Raw genomic sequence first — 18,874 nt, forward strand, 5'->3', positions numbered from 1 at the left:
ATGCTTGCCTGAAAAGGTTAGTATTTGCCGGAAATCGCAAAGAAGATGAAGAGAAGAGTGAAAGTGTGGATTACAAAGAACCCTCTCCCCCTTTATATACTAATCGCAATTAATGCGATGAAATTAATGCGGAAGAGAGAGAAAACGAAGGTGCAATGAAACTATGACACGTGGCAAAAGGCAAGCTGGCAACAGCTGTTGACAGGACGCATACCATTAATTTCGCGGCCACGCGCCCGAAAAATCGCGCCCACGCGCCTGAAAAAGCGTCTGGAATGACCATGTACTGTCACGTCACCATAACTTCCTGCACGTCCTGACACAGTCAGAAGAAACCGTCGCACTACGTTTCAGAGGTTTGGACTGTTCTTATCCTTTCACCAACTCTTCGAATTTCAAAATTCAAAATTCAAAAAGATTCAAAAGTGAGCGGGAAAATACCCCTTACCTTGGCAACCAAGTAACCGTAAGACGGATGCGGGTACAGTGTCAAGGCAAAACCCTTCACATACTTAGCACCCGCAGGGAATTGACGTCAAGAATACCTTGGAAGTAAAGTAACCGTAAGACGAGTGCGGGTACAGTGTCAAGGCAAAACCCTTCACGTACTTAGCACTCTGCAGGGAATTCAAACCAAGAAGGATCTTCTGGGCCATGCTTGCGGAAACGTGAATAACATTCCCGCACGACGGGAACGTCGAGAACTATATTGTTTGAAACTCCAAGATGGAATTGGTGGTTTTAGCATAATTGATCACTATGTCGAAAACCACCAAGACCCCATGGAGAATCCACACAAGTGGGACTCAACGCACCTGACGTGCGAGGAGGTTACAAACCTACCCGCTTCACACCCAAAGATCAAGCAGAAAAGTCGGGAATTTCTGCGTGACATCAGGAAAACCGCGGGATGAATCACCACGGAAAACCGAAAGACTAAACCCTTTTCAAAACCCCTTGCTAAGTCCAAAAGTTCACCTCACTTATTAATAATTCATGAGAAGAACATTGGACTGGGGGGACTTGAAGAGGTAGGTCCCAGCAGAGCCCAGTTGGACCCGCAAGACTCACCTTGAACAGGGACGTCTGCGCAATGACCAACTGCTCCAGCAGGACCCACCATGCTCAAAGAACCTTACGCGCAGTACGCCAGCTGTACCCGCAGGGAAAGCCTCCCAATGGTGAAGTACCCCGCCTGTTCCCGCAGCTGCGGATACAAGCCATCAGGGAAGGCTACCCGCACTAACAGCAAGGCTACACGCACAAGGCATTCGTTACTTCAGTAGTCACATGAAGGAATGAGCAAGGCGGGAACACTCCCGCCTAAATGAGCCAGTCCGTATGCTTCTGGAAGGTCTTTCGTACTATACCTACTAAGGTATGGGCGGAACAGACAGTTTGACCAGAGCAGCCCATGAACTAATCACAGGGTGACAGCTCACCGACAACAATACGAGGAGGAGCACCCTCTAGTACTGTTTGTCACTATTAGCCGCTGCCTACTCACCAACCCTTACGATGGAACGTGCGCAGCCTACAGTTGGTGGAACAGTGCGTAGCCGGCAGTAAAGGAACAGTATACAGCCGACCTTATTACTGTTGGCCGTAACCTATCCACCAACCAGCATGGCCTGTGCGTAGTCCACTGTTGGTAGAACAGGAATACTATTCAGCCGGCTGTACCTGCTTGGAAGCCTACCTTCGGCTATAAATACTCCAACACCTTGGAATGGTAAGGACATCATCTGATATCTCAATCTTATCTAGCAATCTCTTAATATACACTTATATTCAGAGCAATCTAGTCTGATTCTCACGCCGGAGGGTGGTCACAAGGAGGAACCCCCCCTTCTCAGTGACGAGCTTACGGTGTCTGTTTTGCAGGTCCCCTGAAGAACAACCTTCTCTGCTAGACCTCATTCTCGTGGGAAACATTACTTAACCCCCAGATTATCTATAATCTGCCCGTGGGTTCACCTAGTGTTTCTTCATGTACTCACCTGCATTCACCATAGACAAGATTCACATAAATCAAATTTAAGGTTGTAACAGGGATGAAGCATTGATCAAGATTCAAGAATGCATAAAGTAAATTACAGTTTACAAGTCTATGATAAAATTAAGACACTTGAATTATTAACACGTGTAGGGGTGATTACCAATTTAGAGGTTTGTCTTCAAGAATTAGATGACCCCTGTGTTGTATCCATCTCCCTATATAAGCAAAGTTGTCCTCCATAACTCTCATATCATTAAATTCCTGCAAAAACTTGTGGTGCATTATAATTGAACACAAAATAGACTCCACCCAAATAAAACTAAATCCAAAAACAAATAAGAATGTTAACTGGTCAGGGTTTAGGGGATAGTTAACGCTTGCGATGTTCCTCTACTTTCTTTCACGGTTTCACCATCTTATCGATAACAAGGAAATTAGAAAATAGAACTACATGGGACATGGAGAAGGTATTTAAACCCACCATAGACGTGGGGAGGAATAGAACCGTATGGAGCGTATGAAAGAGATGATGAAACTTCCCTAAACTGCTCCTTCTATAAGGTTTTTAGGGGGGGTTTAAAGGCTGAGATTGAATCCTGAAGAGTTTAAACGGTAATGATTTACCTAAAAGTTGGTTACCGAGTTGGAGAACAATGTAATATATAATTTATAAGAGTCCGATTTTAAACCAATTTGACCAACTAATGCGATTCTTACACCAATTAGCTAAAAGATAATCAGTAACTCACCGACTGCCGCCTAATCACCAATTAATAACGATTTCCGCAACACTGGTTTGATTTTATCAATTAATTTTGTTACAGTTTGGTGTAGACCCTTACTTCTCTCTTATCACATTAGACTTTACTCAACGAACCATGTGTAGATAAACGATCATGATCAAAACACAATTTGATTGTTTGACCTCATATGATTCAACGCTTAAAAGTTTATTATTCAATTTATTTGTATTCTTTATTTTCTTTTTATCGAGTTACTCAGTAACATGAACCGGCATGTGTTCCCAATCTGTCCTTAGCGCGCACGGTTAAGAAATAAATCGTACATAAATTTAGGTAATTTATTATATATATAGGTCTAACAATTTTGCAAAAGATGCATAAGCCATTGAATAATTAAATACATTTAGATTCTTAGTTAATGTCATAGGATTAGGACAATGACCAAAAGGGGGGATAACTTAATAGTTAAGTGTTTAAGTCTTAATCTTAGAAAAATAGCACTAGTGTTAAATACATTATCTCATCCACTTATAATATTATTTTATTTTTTCAAAAAAAAAAAACAAAAAAAAACAGGCCTATTATACTAGCAAATGATAATTCAAGATCAACACAAAAACTTCAATAGTAAGTCAATCCAAACAAGACATGAACCAGGATTCAATATTTGACTTTCAGAATTGTTGACCTTTTGGTGGTGGCGGTGGTGGTAATGGTCGTAATGGTGGTGATGGTGGTGGTAATAGTAGTCGTAGTGGTAGTAGTAGTGGTTGCTCCACCCTTGAACTGCTGCACCCAGAATGCCCAGCACCCCACTTGTCTCCACAAGTATAGCAGAACTCATGCTTACACCTGCAAGAGTTGGTAGCAATCATGAGTTCAAGACTCACTTCTTTAATTATGAGTTGATTTGCGTAAAAATAAATTGTATATGTATTCATTTGGGTTATCTAAAATTAGTTAACGGGTTAATTTGGGTTCGCTTAAATTAGTTAACAGGTCAAAACTGGTAACTATTAAAAACTTGTTAACTTAAAAGAGTCCTAATGAGTTAACACCACCCACGGGCGACGGCCATTGTTGTTCACTGTCGCCGACCCTTCCCCCCCCCCCCCCAAAAAAAATAATAATAATAATAATAATAATAATAATAATAATAATAATAATAATTTCCTGACCTACCTGCAAGTTATATGCGAACAACCCTCCGTTTTTTCCACAAAAAAATTGCAATTTGGGCATTTCTTCCACATTTTCTTCTCCACAAGCGCCACCGCCATCTCATCATCTCCTGTTTCTTTCAGTTTCCCAAACTCCTTACAGCTAAACTCAGAATGCCACGGGACCCGACAAGATGCACAAAAGGACCGTCGGCACATCGGGCAATCGATTTTCGTAATGCTATTGCTGGTGTCATCATTGATTAGCAAAACCGAACAATCAGTAAAAGGACAATACAACTTGTTGGATTCACAAATACTGGACTCACATAACAACTCGTCCCATTTGACAAGAGTCACTCTAGGAATAATAACTCTCAACGAGTTGAAATCCAGTGCGGAGCTGCAGTTGATCCCGGGACACGCAATGGTTCGGTTATGTTCTTGTATCTTGGTTGTTGCATATCTGATGGTGCAGTTGTAACAGAACCAATGTGAACACGTTGGGTTCTTGAACATTTGCCGTGACTCGTGGTTCTCGAAACATATTTTACACACAACTTGTATGTTCAACAATGAAGCCAGGGATCGGCGGTTAGTGTTTGAATTCTGTGAAGCTAACAGAGCTTCTTCGAGTTGTAACTCTTGTGCATACTTGGCATCCTCTTCTAACATTAACTCATCATGTAAAACTACAACCAAATATATAAAGGTTTTATATTTAAATTTAAAGAGACCATGAATTAGTATGTTACTTTAAGACAAATTTTCAATAATAATAAAACGTTACTAGCAGTTTAGTTTATAATTTTACCTAAAAACAGTCAAAACCGTACCGTCAAAATAATAATAAAAACGTTACTAACAGTTTAGCTCACGGTTTGACCTAAAAACAGTCAAAACGAACCGTCAAAATAATAATATATTCAATTAACAGTCTAGCTAACTGTTTGACCTTAAAACAGTAAAACCGGACCATAAAAAAAATGATATTTTCAATAATAAGAAGCCGTTACTAACACTTTGGCTCACGTTTTGACCATAGTTATCAAATGCGCTAGATGCATAGGCCTCGCGCACAATAAAAAAAAATTAAAAATATATTATTTATTCAAAAACTTGAATAACATAGTTCAAATTCAAAAATGTTATCCAATACCTTAAGTTTAAAAACATGAACCAAAAATCATAAAATTGGTATAAGAAACATGAGCATATTGGTGAGTCTAAAACATTATAAACAATTACAAAATTTCACTTAAGAAATTTGCAAATAAGAAATAAACATATTATCAACAGACACTTAAAATTAGAATTAAACAATAAACATCAATAACTGATTAGCAAGTTGCAATTCAGAATAAACCTTCATTAGTCTCTAGTGGTAAGGGATTCATCAAAGAAAAAAAAACTTTCTACTCCTATGCATAACCAGAGTGTTGTCGATGATATATTTGATTATATAGAGAGATTGAAGTAAATTAAGTAAACCCAACTTTGTTTAGGTAATTCAATCAAAAGAAATCAAAAGAAAGTAAAAGAAAATTTAAAAAATAAATAAAGAACCAGAATATATTCTAAAAATACACCTTGACTAATTGGAGCAATGGAGCTAGTTAAGACTTAAGCATGGACTCGACTAAAAATTTGCGCCTAGTCGCTAGTCAATCGCTTTTGATGACTATGGTTTTGACCTAAAACAGTCAAAACCGGACCGTCAAAACGATAATATTTTCAATAATAAAAAGCTGTTACTACTAGTTTTGCTCACCTATTTGATAATTAAAAATTTTGATATCTATCGTTTTGTCCTAAGACAGTCAAAATCGGGCGTCAAAATGATAATATTTTCAATAATAAAAAATATATTTTTTCACTAATAAAAAACTTTTACTAACAGGTTTGATCACGATTTAATCAAATAAACAATTAAAACCGGACCGTCAAAATAAAAAAATCGTTACTAACAATTTCGTTCACGATATGACTTAAAAACAGTCAAAACCGGACCGTCAAAATGATAATATTTTCAATTATAAAAAAACTGTTACTAATAGTTTTGCTCATGATATGATAAAAAAAAAAAACTTTTGATATCTCTCGTTTTGTCCTAAGACAGTCAAAACCGGGCGTCAAAATGATCAAAATGATAATATTTTCAATAATAAAAAAAATTCTTCAAATAATAAAAAACTGTTACTAACAGTTTTGCTCACGATTTAATCAAAAAACAATTAAAACCGGACCGTCAAAATAATTACGTTTTCAATAATAAAGAACCGTTACTAACGGTTTCGCTCGTAATTTAATTTAAAAACAATCAAAACCGGACTGTCAACAAAAATGAAAAAACACACCGTCGCTTGCAGGTTGCCAGAAGATATCTTCTTCATCATCATCATCATCGGAGTCAGAGTCAACATTAATATCAGTTCCGATGTTCTTTTTGCCTGAAATTGAGTAGATAATAGAAATAAGCATGAGTAGAGCTACCGGAGCGGCGGCGGAGACGGCGGCGTGACGGATGTCCTCCGAGGATAGTGAGGTGTTTGGAAGTGTGAAGTTAAGGTTGACGATGTCCGAAAACATGTCTAGACGGAAACTGTTGTCACCGATGATACGATGATTGAGAGTGTTACAGTTACAGACCAAGACCATCTTTCTTTCAATTTCAGTTTCCGTGTTGATGAAGACAAAAAGATTGATTAGTCTTTCACTTTGTATGTTAACTCTTTACATAAAGCTTGTCTTTTTCAAAAGATATAAATTAACCAATGCCCCTTTCTTACACGCACCCCATTAACACTCGTTTGTCTCTTTCTTTTAACTTGCTAACAAAGCTAGTCGCATTTCGGTAACGAAACAACGCGTATTCGATAGGTATGGATTATTTAAGTGATGGTGATAACAAGAAACACAGAAAAGTAAATAAGCATAATACTATTGACACTCGTATAACTTGTAAGGAAAAAAAACATATTAAATACGACGTATACTCGGCTAATAAAACCTATATAGTGCGACTGTGAGTCGAAACGCATTCGGTCGGTATCGGGTTACGACGCCGCATACTACAAATTTTAACAAAAAAAAATAAAATCAAAATCTATGTTGCGACAGTGAAGCACCACGAAATTGGTCAGTATTGATTTACGGTATCCACTAAACTAAAAAAAAATCGTTAACATTCAAATACAACAAAATAGAATATTAAAAAAATAAAATTAACATATTAAAAACAAAAAAATAGTAAAGATGACAAAACTTGTGGCAAATCAACAAAAACAGAATCTTTAGTTCTGCCTATAGGTGTTGAATCGTTATCAGTAAATAACGAGCCTTGAACCAACGTCGCCCATGGCCAACCAGTCTCGATAAATTTCTTGACCAGTAGACATTGCATTGCCCATGCTGTAAGAGTAAAAGTTGGCAAGTTCATACATGTTGTTCAGCGGGAGGGATGCCTTGTTGTAAAAATTCATGACACACATCGTTATCAGTAAATAACGAGCCTTGAACCAACGACCAATGAGCACGATGAACCAAAGGATCCTCATAAGGGTTTGGTTGGCCATAGTATTCCCCGGATCCCCTTTCCTCTTGAAAATGAGTTGAAGTTTCTTGTGGCCCTTTATAAAGGGTATGAGGATTTCCTTCACCCTGGCGGGGAGGTAAGTGGCAGTCCTTGGTCAGGTTCTTGCTGAGTGGAAGATAGTTTGGATCCCGCATCCATTGTCTTTGTTACAACTTCAGTTTCTTTGACGGTAGAAAAATTGACGGGCGACGTGGTTCTTGGTGAAGACACGGGTTCTTGAATGACAATACCCTTGAGTTGCATTTTGGCAGGATCTGAATACATAGCCAATACGTTTATATTTATTGAGGATGATAAAAGTCATTAAATTGAGAAAAATACCTTGAGTGGTCTTGGATGAAGCAACAAGATTAATCCGATCGCCGATGCACACTTTCTTAAATTTCTTAAAAGCAGGAACGAAAACAGGAGCCTTGGAAGATTGAACCGTGTCTTTCACAACATGAGCGGAGGCGTTAAGATTTATCACCTCATGATCTGTGGCAGGTTGTTCGTCCTCACTTGCATTGGAGTCAGGATGTGATTGGTTTTCACTCGCTTTACTAGACGTAGAACGATGTTTCCTCTTGCGGGTTAAACCTGGAATAGCACGCGTGATACTCTCAACATCAGTAGTATCAACAGATGAATCTTCTTTACAAGGTGATGAACTTTCACTAGATGATAGAAGTACGATCACCCCCGTCAGAAGTCATAACAGTTATAGGGCGAGGGCTAGGTAGTCCCTCACCTTTAGCAAACATGGCCTCGGAAACCATCGGTTCTGGGCGCAAAAAAATGGAAACAAGAAATTACCTCGAGTCCGGTCAAGGAACGACAAAGACTTTGGATCACGCAAGCGACGGGCCATGAGACCTGGAACACAGTCTAATAAGGCACATAAAATTGACCCCTCACCTGCAATAAACAATGGATGTCGTTATAACGAAATAAATAAAATTAGAGAGAAGACATTCTTGCACTTACTTTCATCAAGCTTCTGGTAGAAGGGCGCCTCATCAGGAAACGACCATAGACGGTTCATGCCCACACGCTGATGGCTGGTTAATTTGTATATATTTAAGTTCGTTTATTTACTATTTTTAACCGTTTATTGTGGGAACTTCGATACTTCATACGTGTTTCTTGCATTTCAAGTCACATACGTTAAAGCAGTTAATTTGAACCTGTTAAGGCACGAGATGAAGGCCCGGGACGTCCAACACTGTCACACCCCTATCTAAGGCCTAGGAGTGCGACCAACAGTTGGTACCACATTTGTATATAAATCAGAGTTACAGTTAAATAGCGGAAGACTTATAAAACACGTGGATTAAAGTTGTAAATATTTATGTTACAAAAGATGGAACAAAAGATCCATTTACGGTTTACTTGTTTATAATTTACAAACCACAATTCTTTTAAATTTAAGTTAACAAAATATCTGAGCCATCGGAATCATGAGCACTTCGTTCTTCAAGCCATATTCTTGATTACCTGCAAAATGTTAAGAAAATACGTCAGCAACGAATGCTGGTGAATATGCTGACGCTAAAATATTTTCTTTTACCTGATCATCCCTCAAGACCATGTAAGTCTTAGCCCATCTTGGCTTAGGAATAATCAAGTTAAAACAATACAATTTATAAACTCAAGTCTCTACACAAGTCACCCCAGCAAAACACCGCAGCGTTTCAACATACTTAGGTACCATATATATACACATGGTCAGTCTCACTCGGACGTACTTAGGTCCGGCCCATCGTGGCTGGAGGTCCTGACCAAGCGTGGTGCGATGTGCCCACCGCATTTTACCACATATGTAAGGATCCAGACAAACGTATACTATAGCCTGAGGGCTAGGTTTTTACTTTTGTTTATAAATTTTTAAAGACACGTAGTCTCATGTAAACCCTTTTCACATAACATGTTTGACTTATTTGAAAACAAGTTTAAAAGTTTGGGGCGTATTCACCTTTTGATTTGGATCGGCTTCAAACACCGTCCGAGGGTCTTTCTCGTTGCTATCTCGCACATAAGTACGAGTATAACCTTTTGTTAGTCGGATATACAATCCGGCTTAAGACCTTTAGTCTTTATAATCGTTACCTCGATTATATATTCTTTTACTTTAAAACCTTTAGTTAAAAAGTATTTTCTTTCTTTTTATAAGATAACCTATAGTTATATTTATTTTATTAAACCCTACATTTCTTCTTCTTTAAGAAACGTATATCTTTCTTTTTCTTTATTATTTAAGAATACTGATTACTACTTAAATAATATTTATAACAAGGAATTACACATACATATATATATTCACACATATACATTTATATTTCTTTCATTTCTTTTCTTTTCTTTGCTATATATTTCTTTTATTCTCGAGGTATCGAGTATAACCTCGACTTTAGATTTTAAGCCTTTTTAATATTTTATTATTATTTTATTTGGGCATTATGCCTACCTTTGTCGGCTTAACAACCCTTTACACTTGAGCAGCACTTCGTTGCCGCTTGATTTCCTTATCTTTCGATTAACGCTCTTTCCTTTGTCACCTTCTCCACACCTTGGCATGCTTTACGAGGCACCAACACTTCTAGAAAGGAATCGTCGAGACGTCGGGATCACTTTCTTGATATGAACATCATCGGGTGGTGGCACGAATATCGAGGTACGGGCACGGAAATCGAGAAATCGGGGCACGCTTTTCGAGGTGGATCGATAATATGGAACTTGGGATTTAGAGAGATGTTAGTGAGAGAAAGGAGTGTGAGATTTGGTGTGAGGAGGGCTTGAACCCGTGGCCTTCTATTTATAGGCAAAAACAGGGCCCATCACGATAAACGATAGCCCTCTGGATGTAGGCTTGGCCAGTCACCATATAGACCTGCCACGTGTCACCACGTGGCAGGGGTTGTGCCACGTGTTGACACGTGGCGATCGGTGTGCCATGTGTGGCCACGTGGCAAATAGTGTGCCACGTGTGGCCATGTGGCTAGCCACGCGTCTCGCTGTCAGACAATCCATCGTGATACGCAATGGGTTTCCCTTCTGATCCATCGCGTATCCCGATGGGTCAGGAAACCTGAATTTTCATTTTTGACCTTGGAGTTTGGAGTTTGACAGATTTGGTCCCTTGACTTTGGAAACTTGACATTTTTAACTCAAAATTTTCGTGATGTTACAAACACGCAAAACAAGGCAAAAGAACAATTATTGTTGGTAAAGAATAGGGTCGTTAAAAGAATATTATGATAAAAACCCTAATATTCTCGTCTTCGCCACCCATCGCGATATGCAATGGCGGTCTTCTAGGGTCCTTGCGTATCGCGATGCAACAAAGTCAACAATAACAATATTATAATCCCATCGCGATACGCGATGGGTCTTCAGGCTCTCCCATCGCGTATCACGATGGGACTCTTCACCAGCAACAATTTTTCTTTTGCATTGTTTTGCGTGTTGGACGTCCCGGGCCTTCATCCCGTACCTCAACAGGTCCAAAATTAACCGCTTTAACGTATGTGACTTGAAATGCAATAAACACGTATGAAGTATCGAAGTTCCCACAATAAACGTTTAAAAATAGTAAATAAACGAACTTAAATATATACAAATCTGTAACACCCCGACCGATGGCGGATTATACATCGGGGCGCCACGTATTGTTTCATTACTCGTGACACTATTTGGGTGTCAATATTTAATAAATACATTTTCGTTGCGCACGCGCAGAACACAAATCGTAAAGTAACATAAATCATATCATAACTTAAAATATTCAAATAACATAATTCGTCTTGTTACATTTTAATCTAGGTCCAAAGAAAAAGAAAACATCCTACGTGTCCTTGAGATTCCCAAAAGCAGCTACAGCAAACCTGAACATGTGTTAAAATAAAACGTCAACACTTGCGTGTCGGTGAGAAATCAAGTTTAATAGATATAAATAGATAATAACAAACACTGCGCGCAACATGTGCTTAACTGGGGTTTAACATAGGGTGTAATCAGATTGTGATCAAGCCTAAATAGATCATAGCTCATAGTTCAATCTGTGCTCCCAATCGAGCACAAAAACAATAAATCATACGTGCATGTGTAAACAAAACAAGAAAACCGTAAACGATAGGTCTCCCGTGTTCATCTAATGGATTCATGAAAACTTCGGAATAGGCCGAACAAAGCGGTTAATGATTCACACATACAAATAAACAGCCAAGTAAACGTCCATAACACATGGGGTTTTGCGCACATAAATTTCATAAACAAGTTTAAGACTCAAGTTGTACGAACACATGAACATCCCAAAACGTTAAAAATAAAAGGGGATTAAGTACGAGATTACTCACCTGAAAACGGTGCGATGAAAGATAATGCAAGAATCCAATTTTTAAACAAGCACAAGTTAACCTATAAATAAGAGGTTATTGGTTTAACGATTGGTTTTTATGTCTTGAATATATGCAGTAAGTATCGATTTTTGTTAGTTAAACAAATTAAAACAAAATATATATATTTATATTTACCGAGATTCTGGGCAGGACAGAAGAGAAGACGGAGGCAAAGAGAGGAGTGGCGCTGCTGGGGAACTACGGCAGAGAGCAAAGGGAGAGAGATTTGGGGAGTGTTTAAGTGTAGTGTGTGAAGTGTTAATAAAATTAGCTTAATTTATAGGAAAAACCCAAGGGAACACAATCCCTTGAAAAGGGGAAAAGATCTTATCAAATCAAGCAAAAGATACTAAAAAGCACAAGAAAACAAAAGCAAAAGATATCAAAAGATATGCCGGCAGCTGCAGGGGATGGGGAAAAGCTGACAGGTTACAGATCAAAGCATGGGAGGTGTCAGATAAAGCACTGTTCAAGACATGCAAAAGAAGATTTCAAAAGATTATGTCAGTCACTTTTTCTGTCAACCAATAGGATTGGTGCGCATGCTGCGCCGAAAGTGGCTTTTCGGACAGATGTCGGAACTGACCTACAGTGCTCATACAAAAGATAAGATATTTCAAAAGAATACAAGCTGACCTAAACAGAAGAAAAGACTTAAGGTCTAGCGCGAGAAAACTCGAGCGCGCGCGAGGGCGGAGGCAGACAGAGAACGATTCTTAGTGCGCCGCGGGAAGAACTACAATCCTTAGCGCGTCGCGGGAAGAACTACAATCCTTAGCGCGTCGCGGGAAGAACTACAATTCTTAGCGCTCCGCGGGAAGAACTATAATCCTTAGCGCGCCGCGGGAAGAACTACCATTCTTAGCGTGCTGTGGGAACAGTTCGCCTCGCGTATCGCAGGAACAGTTGGTCTTCGCGCAGGCTTCCTTGTAAGGAGTCTGGCGCGTGGAGCTGCGCAGACATCCTTAGGCGGGAAGAACCAAAGGACAAGCAAAGAGTTAAGAGAAAAAGGGGTTCAAGGCTCAAGGGTTAAGCAGAGGGGCGGGACGGCGACAAGAGAGAAAAAGGGAGGCGGGACGGCGGAGAGAAGGAAGAAAGGGACGGGTCGGCGGAAAAGAAATTATTATTACTAGTAAGTAATATAAAAATATATATATATATATGATTTATTTAATGTTAATTTTACAAAGATTAATAATCAAATTTTAAATTATAAAAAGAATCGGATTCGAAAACGGGTACCTGGGTCGGGTCGGATTGGGCAGTTGTCACAGTCTCCCCTACTTTAAGAAATTTCGTCCCGAAATTTATCTCGAAGTAGGATGCGCAGAGAAAAGGTGCGGGTACTTGATCTTCATTTGATCTTCCCTTTCCCAAGTGAACTCAGCTCCGCGCTTGGACTGCCAACGAACTTTGACAATAGGGATGCGACTGCGCTTGGTTTGCTTTACCTCGCGATCCATAATCTCAACAGGCTTCTCAACGAAATGCATAGACTCATCAACTTGAACTTCATCCAGTGGTATGTGGAGGTTCTCGTCAGCTAAACATTTCTTGAGATTGGATACATGGAAAGTTGGATGCACATTGCTGAGCGCGGGCGGCAGGTCCAGTTTGTAGGCAACTTTTCCCACCCTCGCAAGAATCTTGAATGGACCAACATAACGAGGTGCAAGCTTACCTTTCTTCCCAAAGCGGACAACACCCTTCCAGGGCGACACTTTGAGGAGAACAAGATCACCAACTAGAAATTCGAGAGGCTTCCGCCTGCGATCTGCGTAACTCTTCTGTCGGCTTCTGGCAGTCAGCAGATGATCACGGATCTTGGCGATTTTATCGGTTGTCTCTTGAACTAGTTCGGGTCCTGTGATTTGAACTTCACCCACTTCGTTCCAACAAATCGGCGAGCGGCACTTTCGACCGTAAAGTGCTTCAAATGGGGCCATACCGATGCTGGAATGATAGTTGTTATTATAAGAGAACTCGATCAGAGGTAGGTGTGAATCCCAATTACCTCCAAAATCAAGAACGCAAGATCGAAGCATATCCTCAAGGGTTTGGATGGTTCGCTCAGACTGTCCGTCAGTCTGAGGATGATATGCAGTACTCATGTCCAAACGAGTTCCTAACGCAGATTGAAGAGATTTCCAAAAGCGAGATATAAAACGGCCATCGCGATCGGATATGATGCTCAAGGGAGTACCATGACGGCAGACAATTTCTTTAACATAAAGATGCGCAATTTGTTCAACACGGTAGGTTTCACGAATGGGCAGAAAGTGGGCAGACTTGGTCAATCGATCCACTATTACCCAAATGCTATCATGTTTGCTTGCGGTCAAGGGTAACTTGGTGATAAAGTCCACTGCTATACTTTCCCATTTCCACGTAGGAATTTCAGGTTGTTCGAGCAAACCAGATGGGCGTTGATGTTCAGCTTTTACCTTAGAACAAGTTAGGCATTTAGCTACGAACACAGCAATATCCTTTTTCATACCAGGCCACCAATACGAAAGGCGCAAATCTTTGTACATTTTGTCAGCACCAGGATGAACGGAATACCGAGTTTTGTGCGCTTCACTCAGTATGACAGAGCGAAGATTCTCATCATTGGGGATCCAGATGCGATTGAGATAACAGAGAATTCCGTTCAGGTTAGGGACTAGATGCGCTTCTGCACCACACGCTAACTCGGCGCGTAGGTTGCCTTTGCTGATCGATGCACGCTGCGCGTCGCGAATGCGCGATTCAAGATCGTTTTGTATCTGCGCGAAATGAAGCTGCGTGCGCGGCAAGATACAGTTGAGTTGGCTGGGTTTGCGGCTGAGCGCATCGGCTACCACATTAGCCTTTCCAGGGTGATACCGGATCTCACAATCGTAATCGCTGATGAGTTCGTTCCATCGGCGTTGTCTCATGTTAAGTTCCTTTTGATCAAAAATGTGCTGAAGGCTTTTATGGTCTGTGTAAATGATACACTTAGTCCCATAGAGGTAGTGTCTCCAGATTTTTAAGGCAAATACAACTGCACCAAGTTCGAGGTCGTGAGTTGTATAATTCTTTTCATGAATTTTGAGTTGCCTAGACGCGTAAGCGATAACCTTGCCTCGTTGCATAAGTACACAACCGAGACCTTGGTTGGAGGCATCACAATAATCGACAAAGTCATCAGTACCCTCAGGTAACGCTAGAACAGGAGCTTCGCACAACAATTGCTTGAGCGCTTGAAAGGCTTCTTCTTGCTTCGAGCCCCAAATATACGGTTTGCCTTTGTGCATTAATGCTGTTAAAGGCAAGGCGATTTTTGAGAAGTTCGAGATGAATCGCCGGTAGTAACCAGCTAAGCCCAAAAAGGAACGGATTTCGGTAGGAGTGGTCGGTGCAATCCAGTTCTTGATTGCTTCAATCTTGGATGGGTCGACATGAATACCCATCTTGTTTACAACATGACCAAGAAACTGTACTTCATCAGACCAAAACTCACACTTGGAGAGTTTGGCATAGAGTTGTTCGGTTCGAAGCTTTTGCAACACCAACAGAAGATGTTGTTCATGCTTGGCCTTGGTTTTGGAATATACCAGAACGTCATCGATAAACACGATCACGAATCGGTCCAAGAAAGATCTACACACCCGGTTCATTAGATCCATGAAGACAGCGGGTGCGTTGGTTAAACCGAAGGGCATGACCAAGAATTCAAAATGACCGTAGCGGGTTCGAAAAGCAGTCTTGGGAATATCCTCTTCGCGGATACGCAACTGGTGATAGCCAGAACGGAGATCGATTTTGGAGAAACAAGAGGCACCTTGGAGTTGGTCAAAGAGGTCGTCAATACGCGGTAAGGGATACCGGTTCTTAAAGGTGAGCTTGTTCAGCTCGCGGTAATCGATACACATGCGAAACGAACCGTCTTTCTTTTTAACGAACAACACCGGAGCACCCCACGGCGAAGAGCTAGGGCGAATGAATCCTTTATCGGTCAACTCTTGAAGTTGACTTGCCAATTCTTGCATTTCAGCGGGTGCAAGTCGATAAGGAGATTTGGCTACGGGGGATGCACCAGGGACAAGATCAACACGAAACTTGACTTCCCGAGCGGGAGGTAAACCAGAAAGATCATCGGGGAAGACTTCAGGAAAGTCACGCACGATGGGAATTTCAGAAAGTTTCTTCTTTCCTTCATCGGGTTTGACCACATGAGCTAAGAACGCTACACATTTCTTCCGCAAAAGTCTTCGGGCTTCAGTGCATGACATAAGTTTAAGACCGTTAGATGGTTTCTCGCCGTAGATATGAAGATCTTGACCATTTTTCCGAGGAATGCGAATCAACTTCTTGGCGCAGATTACTTCGGCGCGATTTTGCGAGAGCCAGTCCATTCCAATAATCACATCAAAACTTCCAAGAGGCATGGGAATGAGGTCGATTAGAAAATCGTGTTCATTAAGGTTAAGCGTGCAATCTTTGATCACGGAGTTTATTAAAATAGTTTCACCATTAGCCAATTCAACTGAAAAGTTTTCGTTTAAGTTTACTCGCGGTCGCGCAAGTTTTTGTTCAAATGCGCGAGAAATAAAACTTCTATCGGCGCCAGTATCAAAAAGTATAGATGCATATTGTCCGTTAAGTAAAAATGTACCATTAACTACGTCATTATTCGCTTGCGCTTGGTGCGCGGTTATATTAAAAGCTCGTCCGCGCGTCACTTGGTTTGAAATTTGGTTAACCGGATTAGCTTGCGTAATTTGTACTTGCAGTCTCGGGCACGCGTTCCGGAAATGACTGGGGTCACCGCAGTTATAGCACGACCTGGGTCGTGGATTAGGGTATGTTGGTTGTGGGTTTAGCGGGTAAGTTGGTGGTGTTTGCGCGATTGGGTTGGCGGGAAGGACTCTACAGTTCTCAGCAGTGTGACCAGTACGGCCACATCGGTTACATTGTCGACACGGGACTTGAGTTGGATGGTGAAGTCTACAGGTTGGGCAAAAGGGTTGGTTTCCTGTGTAAGGTTTCTTAGTTGACGGGGCAGGGAGTGCGGGATTGGTTAAGGCATAGTTATGGACTACAGGGGGTGTTGGGTAGGTTGACAGTGGGTTAGGAGCGTATACTGGAGGTTGGTAGGCGGGTTGCTGGACATCGAGCGGGTTGGTAAGCGCGTAGGTTTGATGATTGGGTTTGCGCCTACGCTTGAGGTTGTTACGGTTTGAGGGTTCTGGCTTGGTTTCTGTTGGTTCTGGGACAGTCTTGGTGAGTTTGGTCTTTTCGGCTCCCCGCAGGAACAGGGTTCATGCCCTGACATGTTTGTCGCTGAGCACAGCGGCCAACTCGATGGCGTCAGAGAGGGTTGCTGGGTTCCTGGCCCATACAGAATCTTGAATTTCCATGGGGAGACCCCCAAGAAACTTCTCGATGGCTCGGCGGGAAGGGGTAACTAGGTGTGGGACCAGCAAACTTAGTTCGTGGAAGCGCGTAGCGTACTCGCGCGCTTCGCCACTGTACTGCTTCAAGTTCCAAAATTCTTCCTCAAGGCGCTTTATTTCGTTGGGAGGGCAGAATTCTCTAGTCAAAAGTTCCTTGAATTCCTCCCAGAGCATGCTAGAAGCAGCCTCTGCGCCACGCGCGTGAGCTACTCCGTTCCACCAAGTAAGCGCCCTTGATTCTAGGACACTTGAGGCGTATAAGGTTCGTCGGTCTGGAGGGCATTGGGTATGGAGGAAGGTGTTCTCAATTTTCTCGAGCCATTGGAGCATTACGTGGTGTTACATTACGGTGGCTCCTTCAAGTCCTGTGAATTTCGGAGGGTTACCCTCATTAAAGGATTTAATATTGTATCCGGAGGGGTTGGTATTATTTTGGTTTAAGGCTTGGGCTATTGCGGCGGCCATTTTCTGGGAACGACGCTGCATACGTCTGCGCGAGGCTTCTCTCCTCTGATGACGGCGAGATAGCGGAGGCATTCTATAAAAGTTTTAATTTTTGTTAATATCTTGGTATCGTTTTAGCGCAAAGTATATCGTCATAAAGCTTGTTTCACGGAGTTAAATGCTATCAAATTTTGAAGTAAAATACGAATTTAAATGCAAACTTAATACAGGTAATGAATTCGAATTGAAACTCGACAATTCATGCATCACCATGACTTTCCGAATTCTCAATTTAAAATATCGAGTAAATGAATATTGGAGATTGACAATTTATGTATCACCATGACTTTTCAAATCTTCAATTTAAAATATCGAGTAAATGAATATTGGAGATTGACAATTCATGTATCACCATGACTTTTCAAGTCTTCAATTTAAAACATAAAGTTAATGGGGATTGAAAATCAACTATTCATGTATCACCATGACTTTTCGGATTTTCAATGTTAAGTCCCAAGAACAAACGAATATGCAAGTAAATAAACAAATTGAAATTTAACAATAAAAATCGAAAGATCGCGAAATAAAATATGAAATCATGTGCTGCGTATACGCAAGCATATTTTATAAATATCGAGTAATTAACAATTAGCGCGCAAACATGAGATATTTCTCATGCGCGAGAAGGGACTCTTAGGTATTCTAGGTCGTTACGTCTAACCACCTATCCTAAAGTCACGGAGCTCTGATACCAATCTGTAACACCCCGACCGATGGCGGATTATACATCGGGGCGCCACGTATTGTTTCATTACTCGTGACACTATTTGGGTGTCAATATTTAATAAATACATTTTCGTTGCGCACGCGCAGAACACAAATCGTAAAGTAACATAAATCATATCATAACTTAAAATATTCAAATAACATAATTCGTCTTGTTACATTTTAATCTAGGTCCAAAGAAAAAGAAAACATCCTACGTGTCCTTGAGATTCCCAAAAGCAGCTACAGCAAACCTGAACATGTGTTAAAATAAAACGTCAACACTTGCGTGTCGGTGAGAAATCAAGTTTAATAGATATAAATAGATAATAACAAACACTGCGCGCAACATGTGCTTAACTGGGGTTTAAC

At 40.8% G+C, this 18,874-nt stretch overlaps 1 protein-coding gene across 1 annotated transcript; it reads right to left on the reverse strand.

Moving 5' to 3' along the window:
- Positions 1-3,331: 3,331 nt before the first annotated feature.
- On the reverse strand, positions 3,332-6,602 carry LOC143536708 (uncharacterized). The gene is made up of 3 exons (XM_077030643.1): positions 6,260-6,602; positions 3,925-4,594; positions 3,332-3,594 (listed from the first exon to the last, which is right to left on the reverse strand). Exons 1-3 carry the CDS (start codon positions 6,558-6,560, stop codon positions 3,417-3,419), a joined length of 1,149 nt encoding a protein of 382 aa, XP_076886758.1. The 5' UTR covers positions 6,561-6,602; the 3' UTR covers positions 3,332-3,416.
- Positions 6,603-18,874: the final 12,272 nt, after the last annotated feature.

Source organism: Bidens hawaiensis, unplaced genomic scaffold, assembly GCF_021521415.1.
Source record: "Bidens hawaiensis isolate Kalapana, Puna unplaced genomic scaffold, B.hawaiensis_p1.1 tig00010895_1, whole genome shotgun sequence".
Taxonomy (NCBI): domain Eukaryota; kingdom Viridiplantae; phylum Streptophyta; class Magnoliopsida; order Asterales; family Asteraceae; genus Bidens; species Bidens hawaiensis.

Bases quoted from the DNA above. Each gene is read 5' to 3' on its own strand.
- LOC143536708 (XM_077030643.1), bottom strand. From the start codon at position 6,560: ATGGTCTTGGTCTGTAACTGTAACACTCTCAATCATCGTATCATCGGT. The intron at 4,595-6,259 runs GTGTGTTTTTTC...ATTTGGTTGTAG, and splicing joins CTGGCAACCTGCAAGCGACG to TTTTACATGATGAGTTAATG. The intron at 3,595-3,924 runs GTAGGTCAGGAA...CAACTCTTGCAG, and splicing joins TGTTCGCATATAACTTGCAG to GTGTAAGCATGAGTTCTGCT.